This window comes from Polypterus senegalus, chromosome 13, assembly GCF_016835505.1.
Source record: "Polypterus senegalus isolate Bchr_013 chromosome 13, ASM1683550v1, whole genome shotgun sequence".
In the NCBI taxonomy this organism is placed as follows: domain Eukaryota; kingdom Metazoa; phylum Chordata; class Cladistia; order Polypteriformes; family Polypteridae; genus Polypterus; species Polypterus senegalus.
The window spans coordinates 86,932,573-86,955,773 of record NC_053166.1 but is presented as its reverse complement, the minus strand read 5'-3'; the positions used below and the strand labels follow the sequence as shown (position 1 = coordinate 86,955,773).

Here is a 23,201-nt window from a genome sequence, read left to right as displayed (position 1 = left end):
GAATAATACTAAATACAGCTTTTCTCTGAGCTTAGTCTTCTTCTACTCCTTGATGTCGACTTTTGTGGACATCAGCCTTCTAACCTTTATGTTGAATTAGGTCAGCACCCACCTGGAAAGAGTTAAACAGCAGAGATGGGACCTATTGATGCAAATATGTTGTACTGCAATCACATGGTAGAATACACTCTTTGAGATGGTCCTGTGATGTGCATGATCTAATTCTCATAGCTATCAGTTTGATTACACTATTATTAGTTTATTATTTTAATGCAGTTGTTTCCAATAAAGGTGTATATGCACAAAGATCAAACTTGTGATAAGTTTTATTCTAAAACAGATTCTGAATCAATTCAAAGAAAATTACAATATATACAGTACAACAGCTATTTTGATTTTAATCATTAAATTTAGGTCAGTAAATTCAAATGAACAACTTAAAAATATTTCTTTATCTTCCATTTCAAGAAACCCAAAAATGTTGAAGACATATTAAAACTATTTTTTTTAAAAATAGCGTAACAGTAGATAGCAATTTCATAAATCGTGTGAGTATGCAGATTATGCATTATAAATTGTAACAGTTTCAGAATACAAATTTCTTGTGGGCATGCATACTAAAACTGACTTGCATTTCTTTTCTTATGTGCTTCATGTTTCATACCTTCTTTACAAATGAAGTGAACTAAATATTAAAGCTATATTCTCATTCCTTCAGTGACATTCACATCATTGTTGTTGCCATTTACCATATAGAAGAGTATTAACATTTGCAGTCCACTTCCTTGGTTGGGAACAAGTATTTCAACCTCAGATACCTGCAGCGACTCCTTGCATCCCACTGCTAACACCAATACAGCAAACACAAATGCTTCTATTCTCAAACTCAAGATTCCGTTAATACATTTTGGACCTAAATCAAGTTATAGGTCTAATTACTGTAGCGCTAGAACAGTGTTCACTAAGTGTTTCTTGCCATATGCTGAAACAGAAATAACATTTTTTGGGACATTCATTGTTTACAGTTCATGCTTACAGGGTACAATCCCTTTTCTTAGGATCATTTGGTGCTCTTTGTAAAGGAACACATTAACCCACTTCTGCCAGAATATTGTTTTTTAGATACATTAGCATAAAATGTGGAAAGCACCTATTGTATTGTCTGTCTATCAGTTCTTCTAAAAAGAAAAAAAGAAAAATTCCCAGTGGACCAATTTAGTTAACATTTGTTGGAAAAGTTCCATTTTTGTTGAGATATCTTGATATAGGGGACTGTAGAAATTTTTGAAAATGAAAAAAAGTTCCCATTTAAAAAACACTGGCAAATTTTCTCAACTGTCTGTCTTAAAACAGAGAAACATTTTGTGAAACTGTATTACCAATTAATTTACTCTTTCAAATTTACCTTAAGAGAGGTTACTTCAGTTTGTATATTTTGTATATTTTCCACTTTAGCTTGTTTAATAGTCCCTGCTGATGGCAAATTAGATCCCTAATATAAGTTAGTGAAAAGCCAGTAAAGTGGTGCACACAGCCAAGGACACAACGTCATATCAGCAGCTGGCATGAACCTCTGCAACAGCACCTCACTTCTCCTGCTGTTTGATGGCCTGCTAGGTAAGTTCAATGACCTTCATCATCATAAAAGTAAAAAATGCATGCAAAGAAAGCAAATGTCACTTATTTACAAATAAGTGTGGCTCTATAAACCTTTATAATATAATAAATAAATATGTACTCTGTATTTATGTTAAAATAAAAACAATTTCACTGCTGCATTATCTGTAGATTATGATTCCAAATTTTATCTCACACTTTAGTGTATCTGGAAAGTCTCACAATGACCAGCTATTCATGATTATCTTGAGACTAAAACATAGACTTTAACTCTCCATCGGGTACTTCTTTCAAAAGGTTAAAGTTTTTAAAATATGAAGTACAATTAGCCTTAGATCCTCTAAAACAATCAATTAACAGTCTTACAAAAATACTATTTTTACAAGCTATTTCTATTACTAGCCTATTTGGGCTTGTTTTTTAACTATGATATTGTAAAATTCTAATAAACATATGCATTTTACTTATTTTACTAACACATGTAATTATATTACATGATCACTATTAATTGTGGATATGAATAATTGTAAGAAAAATACTTAATAAAGAAAAATGTGATTGTTTGATGAGGTAAATAAAAATTTAAAATGATCCAACTTTAAAAACTGTCCCCGAATGCACCGTGTTTAAACACATGTTATACATACATGTCATTTTTAAACCTGTCTGAATGTATCAAATGTTATTAATTTAATAATCATGGAGATCTCACCAAGGTTGGCTCGCTGCTGGGATAAGCTCCAGCCTCCAATGGTCCTGTACTGGCGTAGGTAAGTTCATAAAATAAATGAATACATTCCTGACATCATACAGAATTTTAATTGTGAAGATAACCCAATACAAGTAAACTGTTAGAATAACCAATGGAATGTTCCAGCAAAACCCTGTTGTGACTCTCCATGCTGCAGCTCAAGCTATACACTACAGTAGGAGTAAAGTGCTGGAGATGATGTTCACGGTGATGGTTGCTCCATGGCATAAACGTTTCACTGAGTTCTGGCATTGCACATGGAAAATATCACTGAAGTAAGTATTAATGTGTCGGTAGTCCTGCAATAAACACATTTTTTTTTTAATTTAATTGTAAACATGAATTCCTATTCAAGTCTGGCAAGGAGTTGTTTCTATGATGTGCTGCAGATATTTGGTCAGATTTTAATGTTAGTCAATTTCTTTGATTTAAAATTATAAGTAAATCTGCTATATCAAAAGCTGGAACACAAAAACTAAAGTAACTTAATCCAGGAATATAAGAAATAAATTTGGAAAAATGCATACACAGAAATTTCAAGAACTTGTAGGCATAGTCCAGATATGACCAATAATCTGTCTGCTTCAACTTTTGATGGTAAAATTCTTCTTCTTCTTCCATCTTCTCGCCCTCTTTCTTGAATCCCTCATTGTAGTATTTCTCCTTCTCAGCCCTTTTCCTTTCTTGGTTGTACCTGCACTTTTCCTTAAACTGCTCTTTCTCTTCAGATAATGCCTCCCTCACCATCCTCATGGTTTCTTTACATTGTTCTTTGTCTTGTCCCTCTTTGTCAATCACCTCCAACTTTCGCTGATACTTTTTAATGAAATCTTAGCATGACATCATAAAGAAAGAAAAAACAAAGACAATCAGACATTGTGGAAATACAACCTGCACCACACTTTTACCCTTTTGTTTCAGGGGATCTTTTTTTTTCATTTGTTCAAAACTGATTTTGGATGCTTAAGCAAAATGGTTCACATAACATGGCAGAAGGATAAGCAAAGGGGCTACCACATTCACTTTTCCATGCTGTCATATTAACACACTTGTCACTGATGGACTTTGGGTTCTGTGAAGTCTCTACTGTTGTTATCCGCAGCTGACCAACAGAAACTGCCAATTGTTAGGCTCTTGTGTGGAATTCATGCAGCTGCTAAGGTGATGTACTCTGTTTCCATTGAGATGTTCCAAAGAAATCTTTTTATTCTGACTTAATCTTATGTCATGAAATCAGGAAAGAATTCAGAGCAAGTGGTTATATCCAGGTAGGATTTCGAAAAATTAACTTTTTCAAATATTTTGGTGTTTGGACGTATAAAATTAGAAGGCAGTATTTTTAGAAAAGGAATAAAAGGTCGTACAGCTTAAAGTCAAACGAAAATGGCACAAAATAAATGCATAAATAAATCTTTAAAGTAAGAGAACAGAATCTTCAAGAAAACAAGCTAAATTATCCATCCATTTATTCTTGAACCTGTTAAATCCAGTCCAGTACAGAGTCATGGAGGTCTGGAGCCTGTTCCAGTAGTAAAGGCCATAAGGCAGTGGATGTGGAGATAACTCACTGTAGGACACACTTCTACAAACACTCACACTCCCTCACACCAGGACAATTTAGAGTAAATTAAGCCAATATGCAAGACTGTGGCATGTGGGACGAACACCTGGGTGTCAGGAGGAAAACCTAGAAAGGTAAGGGGAAAATATTCAGATTTCATACAGACACAAACATACCTTGCGAATCAAACCTAGGACCCCATCACCTTGATTTTCTGATAGACTAGGAGGCTTTGCCCCCTGCTCGCTTCGCTTGACAACCCCTGTCTCTGCCGCTCACGTATGTGGATTTAACTTTCACCAAACAACAAATCTTTTAATTCTCGCAGATACGCCTCTTCATTGGGAAGAAACGCTACTCTTCCCTGATGGCAACACGAATTAGACAATCTACAAGTCTTTGAATTAAAGTTTAAATCCAAACAATATATTTGATCTCTTTTCACTTTTCTGTTATTTCACCGAGTAATAATTTCTGTTTGTTTGCACTAATGCGATCTTTACTATAATTTTTTTTGAAACTTTCGACTTTTAGTATTTTCATTGTCTCTAACCTGCTCTGCATGTGTATTGCGCCAAAATTTTTGAATTCTTTACAATGTTCTACTCTGTCATCTACTCTTTTTCTTTTAATGTGGCCCCAGGTGTGGTTAAATCTCTTGGCACAAAGTCTCATCTCGTGGGACATGAAAGTATCTTGCTGAAAAAGTTACGTCTCATCCCAGACTAGAGAGTTTCTTCTCATCCTAGGATTTTTTAATTATAATAATAAGATATCGCTAAAGTTCATCTGAATATTAAGTGCCATCAAATGATCTAATGAAAATTTAGACTGACCAGGTACCAGAACGTTTTGATACAAGGAGATAGACAACTGGAAGTAAGATGTAACTGATTTATTGTGAGGACTGACCACATGAGAACACATAAGAAAGACTGAAACACCTATTATGATAGACAGATGCTGCTAATCATAGGTGGGGTGTACTACTTTCATTAAGTCCAGTGAAACCCTGCTACAGAGAAGTAATCCAGTAGCAGAAAGGAGCGGACCATAGTAGCAGCTTTAGGAGGCATCAGACCCAGGAGGCACGCTAACAGGTGTTAGCTGCAGACTATGACATTGTGGGATGTATTCCACAGGAAAAGGACAGAGAAACAATTGAGTGCAGTAGGCAGAAAGAGACATGGAGTAGGGGCATCAATAAAAACAACCTTGTTGTAGAAAAAGGGGGGAGGTTACCCATACCTTCCAAGCAAAACACACCTTATGATCAATCAGTTTACTTATCAGTGTTACAATTACAGCTGTGGAGTTTATTCCAGTGACTACCAAAGTGTTGATTATTGAAATGGCTTCACTTTCCACAAAATTATAGTGGTATGGCGGCATGAATTTCTCTGGCCTGCGTTGCAAGAGTGCAGCACTTGATGAACAAAGTAGCTCCTGTGGTTTATTATCCCAAGTTTATTAGAAACGCCAAACCCATAATATAAATTTAAAAGGGAAATTGACCCACTTATCCACTGTTGAGGTATTGGTGAGTTTAAATACTTCTGTACTTTCTCATTTTCATTTCTGTCCGCACCAGGGTACAATATAATTAAAAATATCTCCGTACATCACATATGGCCATCTGAATAGGCCATCCTCCCAGTATGGCAGGCAGTATGATTTTGGACCATTACTCCATCTGAGCTTAATAAATATGTGAAATCATGCTATCTTTCTGGCTATAGCTTTGCCATTTTATTGTCTCAAGCAGGATATTTTAATATAATATCAAAGAGACATTTCATGAAAAGGTCAAAAATAAGGTGAATGGACTTTGCATAATGGCTCTGCCAAGTCAAACCAACCTCAACTTTAATTATTGAACTGATCTTGCTAGACTTAAGGAAGTTTTCTTAAATCCTCTAATCACTTATTAGTCAAATAAGTTTAGTGGTGCAATATAAATGACCACTAAGTGGCTTGTCTTTAAAATAAAAATACAAATTACAAATTCTGTCTCCCAACATTCCTTTGAATATGATACTGTATGAAAATATGACTAAGAAATATGAACGCAGACTCTATGACTTTATTTGGGTATATATAACATTGTTGTACTTCTCTTCAGCCATTTAAAAATATTAAAAAGTAAATAAAATAATGCACTTAAACAGAAATATTTATGTGATCAGTGGATACTGTCTACAATATCTAGATTCAGGTAAATATTGAACTGTTAATTATTCCTTAAGAAAAAAAACTTAGAACATATTTGACAAGTCTCCAGAATATGCTGGAATAGGATGAACTGGACTCATCACGTTTTTTACGATAAAACTTTTCTTCTTCTTCTTTTTTATGAGCCTCTTCTTCTCTGCCTTCCTCTTTGTATCGATCTTTTTCATCTTCCTGCTTCATTCTAATAAATTCATAATGTTCTCCAATCTGGGTCTTTTGTATCTGACATGCATCCTCTAGCTGGCCGAGTGTTTCATCCATTCGATACTCCTTCTCCATTGATGTTGCCTTTGTTTGCATTGCTTCTTTTTCTTCCAGTATTTTCCTTTGTTGAGCTAGAAAGTCTACATAATTATTGCATTAAATAGGTTACATGGTAACAAAAAGAAAAAAAAAAAGGAAATTTGTAAATAAAGAAAAGAGTAAAATGATGATTAATTAAAAACCTATTTAAAAATAAAGAGAGCAGAAGAGACTTTAGTGAAAAGTAACCCACTCCACTTTCATACAACTAACCACCAACAACAGAAATCTTATCCATCCATTTTCCAACCCGCTGAATCCAAACAGAGGGTCATGGGGGTCTGCTGAAGCCTATCCCAGCCAACACAGGGTGCAAGGCAGGCAGGAACCAATCCCAGATAGGGCGCCAACTCACCGCAGGGCATACACACATCCACACATCAAGCACACAGTAGAGACAATTTAGAATTGCCAATCCAACTAACCTGCATGTCTTTGGACTGTGGGAGAAAACCAGAGCACCCGGAGGAAACCCATGCAGACATGGGGAGAACATGCAAACTCCATGCAGGGAGGACACAGGAAGCGAACCCGGGTCTCTTTACTACAAGGCAGTAGCACTACCACTGCACTACCATGCTGCCCACCACAGAAATCCATTAATGAAAGGATGAGACTGAAAGAATAAAAAGCTACAAAGACAATAAAGAAAATGCAGATGGAAGCAACAGCATGGACAAATGATCAAGCCAAATGTATATGCAATGAATTGTGAATTGTCATAAATTTTATGTAACAACAGCTTATGTTAAGTTGATAATGGTAAGATGAACATTGTTGTAGCAGTCAGGATGTTCACTTTTGATCTCTTTTCCTCCCTTTCTCTGTTAACTGAGCTGCTGTCCATGTACTAGCTGTTGTCATGTCCAGGTGGTTCAGCATGCTTGAGGATCAGTAGTTGTGAACTCTCAATGCCAGGGTATGGTAACACTGTTTCGTAAGTTTAAGATTCTATTGTTTTGGTACAACACATCAAATCAATTTTTAACTAGGATTGTTGTCTCAACTTTACATAAGCAATCTCTTGGAACAAATAACTTTCTCACTGTTTTCACTTAGCAGAGTCCAACAATTCTCACAGACTGATACAGACATAATCATGAAAACAAAAAAGAAGAAAGATAGTATTACACAAAGCAAAAACAAGCAATGCAGCATAATAATGAATGCATAAGTACAATGCAGAAGTAGGTTATAAAAGTGTAAAGCTTAATACACAGTCAATACTGACACATTTATTTTTGGCTTAGCTTCATAGTTCCTATAAATAGCTTGATTTCATAACGCCTATTACACTACAACCTGAGATCTTGGACAGATAAGCATGATGAAGAGCTGAAGATCCAGTGACCTACTGAGTAATGAAAACACTGCTGTAACTGTGGAAGCTACAAGCACTCTTCTTCATTGTGTGACACTGATGTAGTTCGTTCAACATGCAACTCTTGTGATGGGCGGCCATGGCCACTACCTGGCTGGGAAGCCAACAGAGTGGAAGGACCATGGGAGAGGGCATTGATGATATCTCCCCTGGGACACTAGAAGGCAGCCCTCCTGGGTGGCTGTGGCACCACAGATTCCAACAGGGCATGTCAGGAGCTGGATTTTGATGAAGCCCTGTTGGGTTTCATGGGGGCTGCAAGGGGGAGCTGCAGAACCCTATAGAGGACCTCCATCATGCCTTGGAGTGATTCCAGGTAATACTAATGAGTCACCTGGAACACTCCCGGGACCTGAATATGAGGAGCCACCTCACTCCTTTGATTGAACGGCCAGAGTCGGGAGGATGAAGACAAAGTCTGAGGAGGAGTGGAGGTGGATGGACTGGCGGCAGGATGGGACTGTGTATTGGTGTGTTGGTGCTGGTGATTGTGCACTTTAAACTGTGAATAAACTGGGTGTTGTGTTAAACCTGTGTCCTGCCTGTGTGTGTCAGGGTTAGTGTGGCTGTTCGCCACCTGGTGGCTTCACACTCTATATACATGACAATACCACTGTTGTTCTACTACTCATACATCAGCACATTCATACCTTAACTAATTTGAAACATGGACAATCTACATTTTTTGATCCCAACTGTCATCTTCAACAGAAACAAGCATGCCAAAATACTCAGCCACAAGGACCATTTAATATTTTCCAAGCATCCAAGGCAGAAAAGGCCTCAATCATTTTTGTTATTCTCCTTGAGCTTAACTGCCCTAACTAAAAGAGTAGTTTCCCATACAAATTTGAGTCTAACTGAAAAACTTTAAACTGGTGTAGATTGACCAGATTCTACTGATTGTGAATTTTTTAAGACTTACTTACTCGTCTCTGTTATATGCCATTTGGTATGGAATACATGAATGTAGGGCTAATGTATGTGATGTTCCATTTATTGGAATAATAAATGTAAAATATTTTATTGTTTAAATTGTTTGTGATGCACCATTTTTAAGAAAGACAATGACATAGTGACCAGACAGACACACGTTGGTTGTATATGCTCCTCTAGTGGGCATTTTAGGCTTTTTAGGACTTAAGTGCCTTGGGAGTCCTAGTTTATAAAAATAATTTTATTAAGGTGGACTAACTGTGGTACCCATCTAACCCAGCCACAGGGGATGCACAAACCAGTGTGTTTCTTCGTGCCGGTCCCAAGTCCAGATAAATGGAGAGGGTTACATCAGGAAGGGCATCCGGTGTAAAATTTTGCCGGATCAACATGAGGACAACAAAACAGATTTCCATACCAGATCGGTCAAGTCCTGGGTTAACAACGCCACCAGTACTGTTAGCCAACAGGGTGCTGGCGGAAATTGGGCTACTGTTGGCCAAAGAAGGAGAAGAAGAGGGAGGAGCCGTGTCCGGAGGAAAGAGGAGAGGAGGAAGGTAAAGAGAGTGAAACTTTGAATGTTGGCAGTATGACTGGTAAGGGGAGAGAGTTAGCTGATACGATGGAGAGAAGAAAGGTTGATATATTGTGCATTCAAGAGACTAAATGGAAGGGGAGTAAGGCCAGGTGGATCTGAGGTGGATTCAAATTGTTCTGAAGGAACAGTATGTAAAAAGTGTTTTGGAAGTTAAAAGAATGTCAGAGTGATGATTGTGAAGCTGGAAATTGCAGATGTGATGATCAATGTTGTAAGTGCATATGCCCCGCAAGTTGGGTGTGCAATGGATGAGAAAGATTTCTGGAGTGAACTGTATGAAGTGATGGACAGTGTACCCAAGCGACAGCGATTTCAATGGACATGTAGGGAACAGAGGGGATGAGGAGGTGATGGGTAGGTATGGTGTCAAGGAGAGGAATGAAGAATGTCAGATAATAGTGGATTTTGCGAAAAGGATGGACATGGCTGTGGTGAATAAGTATTTTAAGTAGAGGGAGGAACACAGAGTGACGTACAAGAGTTGAGGAAGATGCACACAGGTAGATTATATCCTATGCAAGAGGGTCAAGCTGATGGAGATTGAACACTGCAAAGTGGTGGCAAGGGAAAGTGTAGTTAAGTAGCATAGCAAGGTGTTCAGCAGGATGATGTTGGAAATCAAGAAGAAGAGGAGAGGAAGGGCAGAGCCAAGGATCAAATGGTGGAAGTTGAAAAAGGAAGACGGCAAGGTTGAGTTTAGGGAGGAAGTAAGACAAGCACTTGGTGGCAATGAAGAGTTACCAGATAGCTGGGCAACTACAGCAGAACTAGTAAGGGTGACAGCAAGAAGGGAGCTTGGTGTGATATCTGGACAGAGGAAGGAGGAAAAGGAAACCTGGTGGTGGAATGGGAAAGTAAGAAAAGAGTACAAAGAGATAAGGCACAAGGTAAAGAGAGAGGTGGCGAAGGCTAAATAAAAGGCATATGATGAGTTGAATGAGAGCTTGGACACTAAGGAGGAAGAAAAGGACCTATACCAATTGGCTACACAGAGGGGCTGAGTTGAGAAAGATGCGCAGCAGGCTAGGCTATGGAAACATACACACAAGCAAGGTGGGCGTGTTGAGAAGATGGAAAGTGTACTTTGAGAGACTGATGAATGAAGAGAATGAGAGAGAAAGAAGGTTACATGACATAAGGATAGTGAATCAGGAAGTTCAAAGGATTAGCAAGGAGGAAGTAAGGACAGCTATGAATAGGATGAAGAATGAAAAGGCCGTTGGTCCAGATGATATACCTTTGGAAGCATGGAGGTATTTTGGAGAGATGGCAGTGGAGTTTTTAACCAGATAGTTTAATGGAATCTTGGAAAATCAGAGGATGCTTGAGGAGTGGAGAACTTTACTGGTTCTGATTTTTAAGAATAATGGGGATGTGCAGAGCTGTGGTAACTACAGGGGGATAAAATTGATGAGCCACATCATGAAGTTATTGGACAGAGTAGTGGAAGCTAGGTTAAGAAGGGAGGTGATGATTAGTGAGCAAGCAGCAATATGATTTCATGCAAAGAAAGAGCATCACAGACGCAATGTTTGCTCTGATGGTGTTGATGGAGAAATATAGAGAAAGCCAGAAGAAGTTGCATTGTGTCTTGTGGACCTGGAGAAAGCATATGACAGTATACCTCGAAGGGAGTTGTGGTATTGTTAGAGGAAGTCAGGAGTGGCAGCGAAGTATGTAAGGGTTGTACAGGATATGTATGAGGGAAGTGTGACAGTGATGAGGTCTGTGGTAGGAGTGACGGATGCATTGAGTGTGGAGGTGGGATTACATCAGCTCGGAGCCCTTTCTTATTTGCAGTGGTGATGGACAGGTTGACAGATGAGATTAGACAGGAGTCCCCTTGGACTATGATGTTTGTTGATGATATTGTGAGCTGCAGCGAGAGTAGGGAGCAGGTTGAGGAGACCCTAGAGAAGTGGAGACATGCTCTAAAGAGGAGAAGAATGAAGGTCGGTAGGAGCAAGACAGAGTACATATGTGTGAATGAGAGGAAGGTCAGTGGAATTGTGAAGATGAGGGAAATAGAGTTGGCAAAGGTGGATGAGTTTAAATACTTGGGATCAACAGTACAAAGTAATGGGGATTGTGGAAGAAAGGTAAAAAACAGACTGCAGGCAGGGTGGAATGGGTGGAGAAGAGTATCAGGAGTGATTTGTCACAGACGGTTATCAGCAAGAGTGAAAGGGAAGGTCTACAGGACGGTAGTGAGACCTGCTTTGTTATATGGGTTGGAGATGGTGGCACTGACCAGAAAGCAGGAGACAGAGCTAAAGGTGACAGAGGTAATGATAGTAAGATTTGCATTGGGTGTGACGAGGATGGACAGGATTATAAATGAGTACATTAGAAGGTCGGCTCAGGGTGGATGGTTGGGAGACAAAGTCAGAGAGGTGAGATTGCATTGGTTTGGACATGTGCAGAGGAGAGATGCTGGGTATATTGGGAAGAGGATGCTAAGAATAAAGCTGCCAGGCAACAGGAAAAGAGGAAGGCTTAGAGAAGATTTATGGCTGTCGTGAGAGAAGATATGCAGGTAATGGGTGTAACAGAGCAATATGTAGAGGACAGGAGACTATGGAAGAAGATGATCCGCTGTGGCAACTCCTAACGGGAGCAGCCGAAAGAAGAAGAAGAAGAAGCTGTGGTACCCATCTAAGATGGGTTAAAATCTAAGGCATCAATATAGACCTCAATATTAACATTTGCAGTGCACCATCTATTGCAATATATTTTGTAATGCATGTAGTAATATAATGAATTGCATCTGTAATTCCAAGAGATGACACATCATAGACACTTGTAGTGGTGAAATGCGTTAATTCAAATGTTTGCGATGTGCCATCTGTTTAAATGATGAATGCAATACACATTAATTTGTTATAAGTTATCAAGGTGTGGGATTCATAAAAGCAGTGTTAATGTTGGCGATGTGTCATTTGTTAGAATGACAAAAGCAATACATTTTATTGCTAAAAATGTTTATGTTGCACCATCTATTGGAATGACAGAGACATAGCAACTAAACGGGCATACAGACATTTATCCTTTTATCCTGTTTTGTCAGTGTAATTTTCCCCCATAAGCTTTGAGTTTTCTGAATGAACTGCCTCTGCTAATAGTCCAGTTGAATGGTGCACTTACTTTTGACCACACAGCAGGGCCAGATTAAGACCCTTAGATGCCCTAAGCACTAAATCATTTTGGTGCCCCCTTACACTAGTAATTCAAAATATTAAAACAATAACAAACTAGAAAATAAAATTTTATTTTATTATCGAAAATTCAAAATTAAACAAAACATACTTATAGTAAGAAAGAAAATAATGCTTATTTTTGTATGCTTCATTTTATTTTTATCTTAATAATTTTCTCCTACTTTTTTCCTTGTAAACTCTTTGATAAGATCTAATACATAATAGAGATAAGGCATCCAGAATATGTTATTTGAATTATTATGTGGCATTCAACACATGTACGCATTTCATAAACTGAATAATACAGACATTTTAATTCCTAGCTTACTGCTGACGCTGAATCATGTGCTTTTAAGGTGGGGGGAGGGGGGGGGGACACTGACAAGTGCCGTATGAAGGATTTTATGACTTCTAGGCAGGATGTAGAAAAAAGAATTATCCGTAAACTACATTATGTAAAAGTGAAAATCGTACAGCTGATTACTATTGGGTAAAATTTTTGATAACTTTTTTAGTAAGAAAGATTTAGTTACAAAATTTTCACAGAATATTCTTTAAAGAATAAAAATATTAAGAATGTGTGTAAAAAATTTGCTAAATAATTAACACAAAAGCCATAAACAAATTAAATAATAAAAATGGTAAAAATTCATGACAGTTAAAGTCGTACGGTAATGTAATGCTTAGAGCGGTTATATGCATTAAAAACTGCAAAACTGCACTCCATGTAAAAACCGAACGACTTTAATTGTTATAGTACCTAGGGGTTGTGAAAATTGTTGTGTATCAAAATGAAACTAGAACCAAAATTTTCATGAAAGTCTCTAGTTTTTGATGAAGCAAACCAAATTCCAAAATATCAATTAGCGCAGATTTTGTTTGAGCTTTTTTGAATTTTTTTACATCTCATATTTAGTGACAAAGTGACTACAAAGTGGCTTAAATGGCTACAAATATTAATTTTATCAGGACAACAAATTATCCAATCTCCTGCCAAAACCTGTAGAAATTGACTTTAACCCCAAAATTGATTTAAAAATCTATTTTGTGCGGCACTGCTTTTCAATAAACAACTGATCGCGTTTTTATCATTACTTGAAGAGAAAATGGCATCCAAAATTTTACAAATTTTATCGTTTGGGGTCGATTTTAATGTTGTTTTTGGAATGTACATTTTTAATTTTGACATGAAAACCGCAGATTTACCATTTTGATTATTTAATTTATTTATGGCTTTTGTGTCAATTTAGCAAATCTATTTACACATATAGTACAAGATTTGAGGAATATTTTGTGAAAATGTTGTTAATAAAGCTTTATTAGTAAAAAAGTTATAAACAATTTTATCCAATAGTAATCAGCTGTACGATTTTCACTTTTACATAATGTAAATGAATTTAAAAATATCCAAGAATAGAATTAAATAGACTTACCAGAATATTTTTTCCTCAAACTGGGACGATTTTTTGTTTTTGCTTAAAATAGAAAATAACGCTTTCTACACACTAGAAATTTATTTTAAGTTAAATAACAGATAATTCATGAAACACAACAATTACGTGATAATAATTTTTAATCAACTATTAACTATTATTTAAAAATATAAAAACATATTGTTTTGAATTGAATTATTTTCACAATATTTTGACATAACATGGCATTTAAGGGAATCACCATGAAACAGGAATTCCCCATCGTAAATGGCACCAGAATGCAGAATGCACTATGTAAGGCGCCATCTACGAACAGTGACGGCATAGGGAGGTACAGGGAGGCATTATTCATTTTTCATTAAATTTTGAAAATGGCTATAAATTTAATTAATTTAATAATTTATGTGATAAATTTGGCCATGAAAAATGTTAGTGCTGCCCCCTTTACCCTTGATGCCCTAAGCATGTGCATACTTTGCTTATATGGTTAATCCAGCACTGCCACACAGTGACAGTGGACAAGATAACGTTAATCTGGGGACTACATCCCTATTTTAGCACAAGGCAGTGAAAGGTGGGTACAATGCAAGTAGCCTTCTGCTCAGTTGCTGGTTTGTACAGCAGATGATTCCATCTCTTAGGAGTATGCTGTATGGATCCTAGAAACTAGAGAAGAGACCTGGATGTTGAAGAACTACTGAGGGCTTTAAGTTACTACAACAATTTCAAGTTCAAGGTTATTGTCATATGAACATAATACTATGAAATATTACTGTTACAATAGTACAATATCATCAAAGAGGATCATCTTCCAGAAGGACAAAGTAAGAAAAATGACTGTGCAAGATAGCTGAGGTTATTAATTACACTGTTTGCCAACTACAATAAGCCCTAGTCCGGGGTCTCTGAAGCCAAAGAAGGTTGCCCATGTCTCTGGTTATGATTCAAGGACTTGGACAGAAATCATTCAGAGAGGGTCACAGGATTACATGTTAACTACTGTACTATGCTTTACTAAACAATCCACTTTTTGTTGCAGAGACTTAGATATGTGACAAAGATGACAGCTATTGTGAGGGATAATCAAATGTGATTTTCTTTTAGTATTTCGTTTTTTGTAAAACTCTTTGTAATAGGGCATTGGCAGCCAAAAAAGTCTTTTTCATGCTATTATAGTTATACAGAATTTATTTTAGAAATAGGGGGCTCCACCCCCTGTTCGCTTCACTCGCCAACCCCCAGGTTTGGTTATACAATTTAAGGAGATTGTTATTTTCATGGAAATTGTTACATAGACATTATTTTCACTTTTACTTTAAAACATCAGTTAAAACAACATTTGGTATTAACTTTTCTTCAAGATCGCATTGAATTTTGATTCCGTGTTTAGATTTACATTGTGACAATGCAACATATACCTGTCCATGAGTGAATATAGTTTCTTTTTCTCTAATAAATACATTTTTTGAATATTTGTCCCTGTGATTTGTTAATTGTCATAGCAAAAGCTATTCTCATGGGAAACTGTAAATGTTTTAATAGGAATGGCATATCAAGATCTCCTTTTGTGTCTAATGTTATTCGTGGAATATGTACTACATTACTTTTCTTGTCGCCTGTTAAAAGTTTACATGTTAGAATTGTTTGACCAATTTTTAATACAACTAATCTTGTTCCATTGCATAGTCCATCACTCAAACATGAATTACACAATAACATTACGATACATCCTTCTTTCAACAATAATTAGGCTGGTGGAAAACTGGACGGTGTTAACGCTTGTAGATATTCTATGGGATATTGTAAAGTGATGTTTTCATCTTCCACACGATAACCACCAACTGCTTCAGCCAGGCCCAGTTCTAGAGGCGAAACCGCCATTGTGCCATTTAATTTCAGCCGCCCCCTCACCCTATAATACCTTCACTCGTTTTCTAAACCAGTGTATTTAAAATTTTCGCAATTTCCTTAATGTCAAAAAAAATGACAAAAAATTTCTTCGTAGGAAGAAGAAAACTTGACTTACGCATGTAACGAATCAGTGACAAGTTTAATTAATTCGTCAGTAAAATTCAGATTAACACTACAAAAACTTTTGATTGATGTGCTGCGTACTTGAGCTGACATAATTCACGTGTTGTGACTTGCCCGTTTTTCTTTGAAGAAAGTTACCTACATTCGCCGGGAAAAGTCAAGACCCACACCGAGCTTGCGTTTTGTTGAGGGCGGCCGTGGCCACCCTCTCTGTTCGGCTGCCTTCATGCATGCACCCTTTGCATGACCGGCAGAACCGGACCTGGCTTCAGCATAGTTTATTGATACACATTTAATCAATTTGCTGTGTAACCAATTTCTCGCTGCCATATTTAGATGAATGGGATCTGGATCTTCGTAAGTGTGTGTGTGTATGTATTCATAAGTAAGCCCTTTAATGGATTGGTATCTGTCCAGGTTAAGTGCTGGAATGCACCTGATGACCATGGTTTTGTTTGAAAATAGTTGTAAGTAGGGAGTGACTTGAAAGAATCTCATGGCAAAAGTCTCCATCTCATGTGACTTGGTTCCAAAGGTTGTAAGTATGGCGTGACTTGAAAGAATCTCATGGTAAAAGTCTCTGTCTTGGGGGACATCCTTCCAAAAAGTCTCTTCAAAAAGTCACGTCTCGTCTCAGGATTAGCCTTTTCTTGTTCGAAGATTATTTTATTATAATAGAGAGATTGGACTCCAGTGGAAAGAGGAAAGGTTTGCTCTCAAATCTTAGAAAGTTAACATTTAAACACTATTGACAAAATATAAGTACACATCTAGTCTATGGTAGGCATCAGTCCATTGAGCCCTTGTAAAACAGTTGCTTTCTCCTTGTATGTAACATGCAGCTTCATCCTTTATAGAATGTCTTGTCAGCCCAAGCACATCCCACTTGGTAACAGACTGCCCAATTAGGGAAATAAGAAATTTGCTACCACCAGTTTCCTTTCAGTGAAGATCATCTACAAAATGTGTAAAAGATGTCAGCAGTTACATACTTAACATAATTCTCTAAGTCTGGGAACTGCATTAAGCTGCATGGTTTTGCTGAAAATTCAGTGCTTTTATTTTCTCTGCCCATCCCATCACATCACATGACTTCTTTTTGATCAGTGTTGCCTTGGCAACACAATTAGCTAGGCAGCGCTAGTGACACACTGCTCATGAAAAGGAGGGACATAAACCAAACTCTGCCCCCTGCATAACTGCGAACTAGCTAACTGCAGACAATAATTGCAATGAATAGAGTTACATAAAGTCAGAGAATGAGACACGCCTGTGGCCCTCAAAGTAAGAGTAAAAAAAATTAATCAATTTAATGTAATCAATATTGAATTAATCAAATCAAGGAATCAATCAATGAATGATTTTAGTTTGGCATTCATGCAGGAATTGATGAGTAGTCTTACCATTGATTTTATTTTCCTTTTCTGATAAGATGTTGTCAGTATTTTTGATTGTTTCAGAAATCACATTCATTTCTTCGGTAAAACTCTTAAGAACAGTGATGGCCTGAGCAAATAAAACAATGAAAGAATTTTTACTGATCAAGACAAAAAACAACTGTTTTACATGAGAAGAAAAAAAATATTTAGCTGCAAATAGAACTGAATAAGAAGTTGGCTTCAAGGTGTCACCAACTTTATGTTCACTTAACTTTTTATTGAAGTAAGGTTTTAGCTGGTAATATGGCAGTGGACAGAAGAGATGAGCTTCTGATCATCAGTTTACTTTTTAACAATGACTTTTACCTTCTATGGTCCTAATGTCAACTGTGCCTAAAGCCTGATGAAATATTTTAAGTTTACAAGTCTGAACTTATGCTAACTAAAATTTAACCCTGTGTGAATTTTTTATAAAAGAAAAAATAAGAAAAAAGTCAGGAGAAGGCAGATGTGATTATGTCTGATTTTCTAAAGATTTATTTTTGAACAGCTTCATTAGTAAACACAATGCATCCAAAGAGAAAACTCATTGAAAGGTTTAGAAACCAGTTCCACCCATGATAGAAATAAACAAAAAACTCAACAAATTATTCAATGCGACCAACTCCAATGTTTGATGCAAGTGTGTAGTTTCTTGGAATTTATCATTCCAGTTGTCATATCACCCAGCCAGCACATAAAGGGCGCTTTTTTTAGTCATTTCAAAGGGACTTAATATTAATGTAACACAGATCCTGAAAACCAGTACATCTAATCATTAATGTATTTTTTATAGTAGCACTGTCTGTGACTAGAACCAAACAGGAGATTATAGTTAAGTGAGTTTATTTTGACACCACGGCTGCTGCCAGATTTTATAATATAGCTGAAATACCCAGTGTTGTTTAATTGTTTGAGAAAACCATAATTAAAAAAACACAACTTTAAAAATAAAAATAAATTAACAAACAATAATGTGTGGAGTTTGCATGCTTTCCCTGTGTCTGCATGGGTTTTCTGCAGTGGGCTGGCGCCCTGCCCAGGATTTGTTTCCTGCCTTGCGTCCTGTGTTGGCTGGGATTGGCTCCAGCAGACCCCCGTGACTCTGTAGTTAGTAGATAGATAGATAGATAGATAGATAGATAGATAGATAGATAGATAGATAGATAGATAGATAGATAGATAGATAGATACTTTATTAATCCCAAGGGGAAATTCACATAATCCAGCAGCAGTATACTGATACAAAGAAACAATATTAAATTAAATAGTAATAAAAATGAAAAGAATTAAAATAAAATTAATGTTAGCATTTACTCCCCCGGGTGGAATTGAAGAGTCGCATAGTGTGGGGGAGGAACGATCTCCTCAGTCTGTCAGTGGAGCAGGACAGTGACAAAAGTCTGTCACTGAAGCTACTCCTCTGCCTGGAGATGATCCTGTTAAGTGGATGCAGTGGATTCTTCATGATTGACAGGAGTTTGCTTAATGCCTGTCGCTCTGCCACAGATGTTAAACTGTCCAACTTTAATCCTACAATGGAGCCTGCCTTCTTAACAAGTTTGTCCAGGCGTGAGGCGTCTTTCATCTTTATGCTGCCACCCCAGCACACCACCGTGTAGAAGAGGGCACTCGCCACAACCGTCTGGTAGAACATCTGCAGCATCTTACTGCAGATGTTGAAGGATATAGCGGGTTGGATAATGGATGGATGGATAAAGACTCACTAATGTGCTTGTCTTGCGGTGTTGTATGTATGTTATCATCCAGTTGATGCTCGGAACTGGCCAACTGTATTTAATTTGAAAAGCAACAGGGGCGCGGTGGTGCTCAAACATAAAAAATGCTGGCAGTCACCTCCAGTTCGCCCTCATGTTTTTTTTAATTGTTTGAGAAAAACATAATTAAAAAAACACAATGTTAAAAATAAAAACAAATTAAGAAACAAAGACTCACTAATGTCGTCTTGCGGCCTTGTATGTATGTCATCATCTAGTTGACGCTCAGAACCGGTCAACTCTATTTCATTTGAAAAGCAACAGGGACGCGGTGCTGCTCAAAAATAAAGAATGCTGGCAGTCGCCTGGTATATACTAACTGTGTAAGCCCATGGTGTTAAAAGCATGGGATCCTAGAAAGTATTTAAATCGCCATAACTACTCTGGGCATCTCTCTGCTAGAAGGTTTGATGTTGCCGAAGTGCTCGCATCGTTTGTGCATTAGCAGCTAAGCGACTGTCTTTCTTAGGAGGTTTCCTTTTTGCTGGTGTACTGGCCTTGCTTGCATCTCCTTGGAGCTGCAGCCCTCACCCCGACTCTACGTCTCACTTCTGGGCCGGACAGACACACACACTTCCACGCATAGAACTCTATTTAATTTCAAAAGCAACAGGGGTGCAGTGACACTCAAACATAAAGAATGCTGGCATTCTCTGGTGGTCATTCCGAGTGGCAACTGGATGATAACATGCATACAAGACCGCAAGATTACCCCCCACCCTACCCAGAAGGGGGTGGGTTACAGCTGATTTCACCCTACAGTATTTTTAGTCGACCAATGAGGAACATGTGTACCAAGTTTCATGAAAATCGCTCCAGCTGTTCGGACGTGATGCTGGAACATACATACACACATTGACTCATATATAGATTAATATTCCAAGGAACAAATCTTAAAAAACAAGTCAATTAAAATTAATTCAAAAGAAGTTAATTAACAGCAAAAACAGGTCACTAATTAAGAAAAGGGTTAGAATGAAAACCTGCAGCCACTAAAGCCCTCCTGGAATGGAGTTTGAGATCCCTGCTCTAAACAATCTTGCCCCTTCTTTCATTTCACAAAGCCTGTTTCCTTATGTACTAAAACACAATCTTAGATTTGCAAATAATGGTTTTCTTGTTATTCCAAGATCAAAGCATAAAAGAACTGGTAAGGCAGCTTTCTGTTCTTACACGTCTAAAATTTGGAATAATTTACCAACAGAAATACACCAGGCTAAATCTGTGGAACATTTCAAAAATCATTTAAAAATTTACTTTTTAATCTGGCTTTCCAGTAATTAAAACATTACATAGTGATCTGATGATAAGGTTATCTCTTTGATGTATAAATAAGTACCTGGCATTGTGGTGTTATGGGTCCATAGCTCGTTTAGCAAAGGCCAGCAGTTTTTAAATAAATAATCACTGCGCTCGCAGCGGCTTAGTGAGGGGGCGTGGTGGCCGTAGCAAGCCGCAGGGCAATCTGTGGTGCGGGCATTTCTCACCTAGTGTACAGGTTAGGGACTGCCCACATCCGTGATTGTTCCTGTGGCTAATGTGCTGCAGCTGCTATGTCCCCTCTCAATATAAAGAAGTGCGAGTCGGTTAGAAAGGGAAGATCAAAATGGAAAAAGAAAGGACGGACAGAGGTTATAGAAGGAAGCAAGCGAGCGAAAGCTCGAGGCATCTGAGTAGACAGCCTGGGTGTGTGGCCAACACCTGGGAGAAGTAGTGGTTGTGGTCGCTCCCGCAGAGTTTGCTTTGGATACCTGCAGCCAACAGACATTTTAACACTAGTTGTGTATATTTAAATTTTTAATTTGAAAAATCTTAAGGTCAAAGACTTGTTTAGATAATCACTCTAAAAGACAATACACTATCTGACAAAATATTTTTATAGATACAAACATTTGGCCGCTCCTTTGGAAAACCCATATAAGTATACACAGGAAGCACTGGAGACTTAAACTGAAAAAGAATGTTTTGAGCAAATGCATCACTGACTAGTGTAGGAACTGCACTGTCTCTAACCATAAGGTCCAAAAATGATAGTGCACACAGCAGAAGAGATCACCGGGGCCTCTCTGCCCTCCATTAAAGACATTTTTATAAAGCATTACTTCCGCAAAGCCTATAGCATTGTGAAGGTCTGCTTCCATTCCTCCTTACTTGTCTTACTTCCATCTGGCAAATGGTTCTGTAGCATCCAAAACAATTCTGCCAGGTTTCTACTCCTTGGCTGTCTTGATTCTGAACTCTTTTTTTTATTAATAGTTCTTGTTATTATTTATTATTATCTATTTACTTACCTATTATTTATCAATCCTTTTATAGTGTATAGTTCTATACATTCCTTGCACTTGTCCTGTTTTTATGTTTATGTTGTACCACTGTCCTGAAGAACATTATTTCATCCCACTGTATGGTGCCACATGGTGTATGGATGGTATAACAATAAACTTTACTGCATGTCTGACATCAAATCAAGATAAAATACTATGATTTGTGATTCTCTTTAGTTCTATGTTTAGATATATGGCTCTTGAAATTACTTTGTTCCTTGACTTTGACTTTAAGATACAATTTAATTTTGATCACTCTCCCTTTTGACTTCTGGTTTTGAATCTTTACTTTAATTGTTAATAAATGTAAGTTAGTTAATTACAAATTGTAACTGCTTCCTATTTGATAAGGGTAACCAAAATGGGAGAGACGCTCATGGCAATCCCAAAAAAGTCCAAGTGAGGGGAGAACAGGCATTTAGTGTGAAACCAGAAGGAAACAGCAGTGTTTTAAGGAGAGGAAGAGGAGAGTGTGTGAGTTTGGGCACTACTATAAGACTATAGGAAAGGCATTTTTGTGTAGGATTTATTATTGGAAATTGTTTTCACCTCCCAATTTTCCCACTACTAAGGGATTTGTGCTTTAAAAATAATTTATTTTGGCCACAACTTCAAAAATGAATATAATTTCTACCATAATTATTGGCTTTGTGCATATTGATTTACAAATTTATGATTTTGTGTGGCATATAAGGTTTTTATTACCTGCTGCTGAAAAAAAAAAATTTCTATAGGACATTAATGATAAACATTACTTTATTCACTTCATTAACGCTGATATATATATATACGCACATATATATATATATATATATATATATATATATATATATATATATATATATATATATATATATATATATATATATATAGATAGATAGATATAGATATAGATATAGATATAGATATAGATATAGATATATATATCTATACTGCTCAAAAGAATTAAAGGAACACTTTTTAATCAGAGTATAGCATCAAGTCAATAAAACTTATGGGATATTAATCTGGTCAGTTAAGTAGCAGAGGGAGTTGTTAATCAGTTTCAGCTGCTGTGATGTTAATGAAATTAACAACAGATGCACTAGAGGGGCAACAATGAGATGACCCCCAAAACAGGAATGGTTTAACAGGTGGAGGCCACTGACATTTTTCCCTCCTCATCTCATCTTTTCTGACTGTTTCTTCACTAGTTTTGCATTTGGCTACAGTCAGTGTCACTACTGGTAGCATAAGGCGATACCTGGACCCTACAGAGGTTGCACAGGTAGTCCAACTTCTCCAGATGGCACATCAATACGTGTCATTGCCGAGGTTTGCTGTGAGGATTACCAGCACAGTCTCAAGGGCATGGAGGAGATTCTAGGAGACAAGCAGTTACTCTGGGAGAGCTGGAGAGGGCCATAGAAGGTCCATAACCCATCAGCAAATGAAAACAATAATATCTGCTCCTTTGGGCATTAGGAGGAACAGGATGAGCACTGCCAGAGCCCTACAAAATGACCTCCAGCAGGCCACTGGTGTGAATGTCTCTGACCAAACAACCAGAAAGACTACATGAGGGTGACCCAAGGGCCCCATGTCCTCTAATGGGCCCCTGAGCTCACTGCCCAGCAGCATGCAGCTTGATTGGCATTC

The 23,201-nt window shown here is 37.4% G+C and overlaps 1 protein-coding gene across 4 annotated transcripts in view; it reads right to left on the bottom strand.

Annotated features, from left to right (window-relative positions):
* Positions 1-5: 5 nt before the first annotated feature.
* Positions 6-23,201, bottom strand: part of LOC120542412 (guanylate-binding protein 1-like) — a 91,927-nt gene continuing 68,731 nt past the window's right edge. For 2 of the 4 annotated variants that reach the window (XM_039774881.1, XM_039774882.1), the window contains exons 10-11: positions 17,447-17,549; positions 6-3,198 (exon numbers count right to left, since the gene is read on the bottom strand). In XM_039774881.1, the coding sequence (XP_039630815.1) occupies positions 2,783-3,198; positions 17,447-17,549 (519 nt within the window). In that variant the 3' untranslated portion in view covers positions 6-2,782. Of the gene's footprint in view, positions 3,199-5,992; positions 6,506-16,551; positions 17,000-17,446; positions 17,550-23,201 lie in introns of those variants that run through there. The other 2 variants (XM_039774883.1, XM_039774884.1) reach the window with 2 other exon arrangements.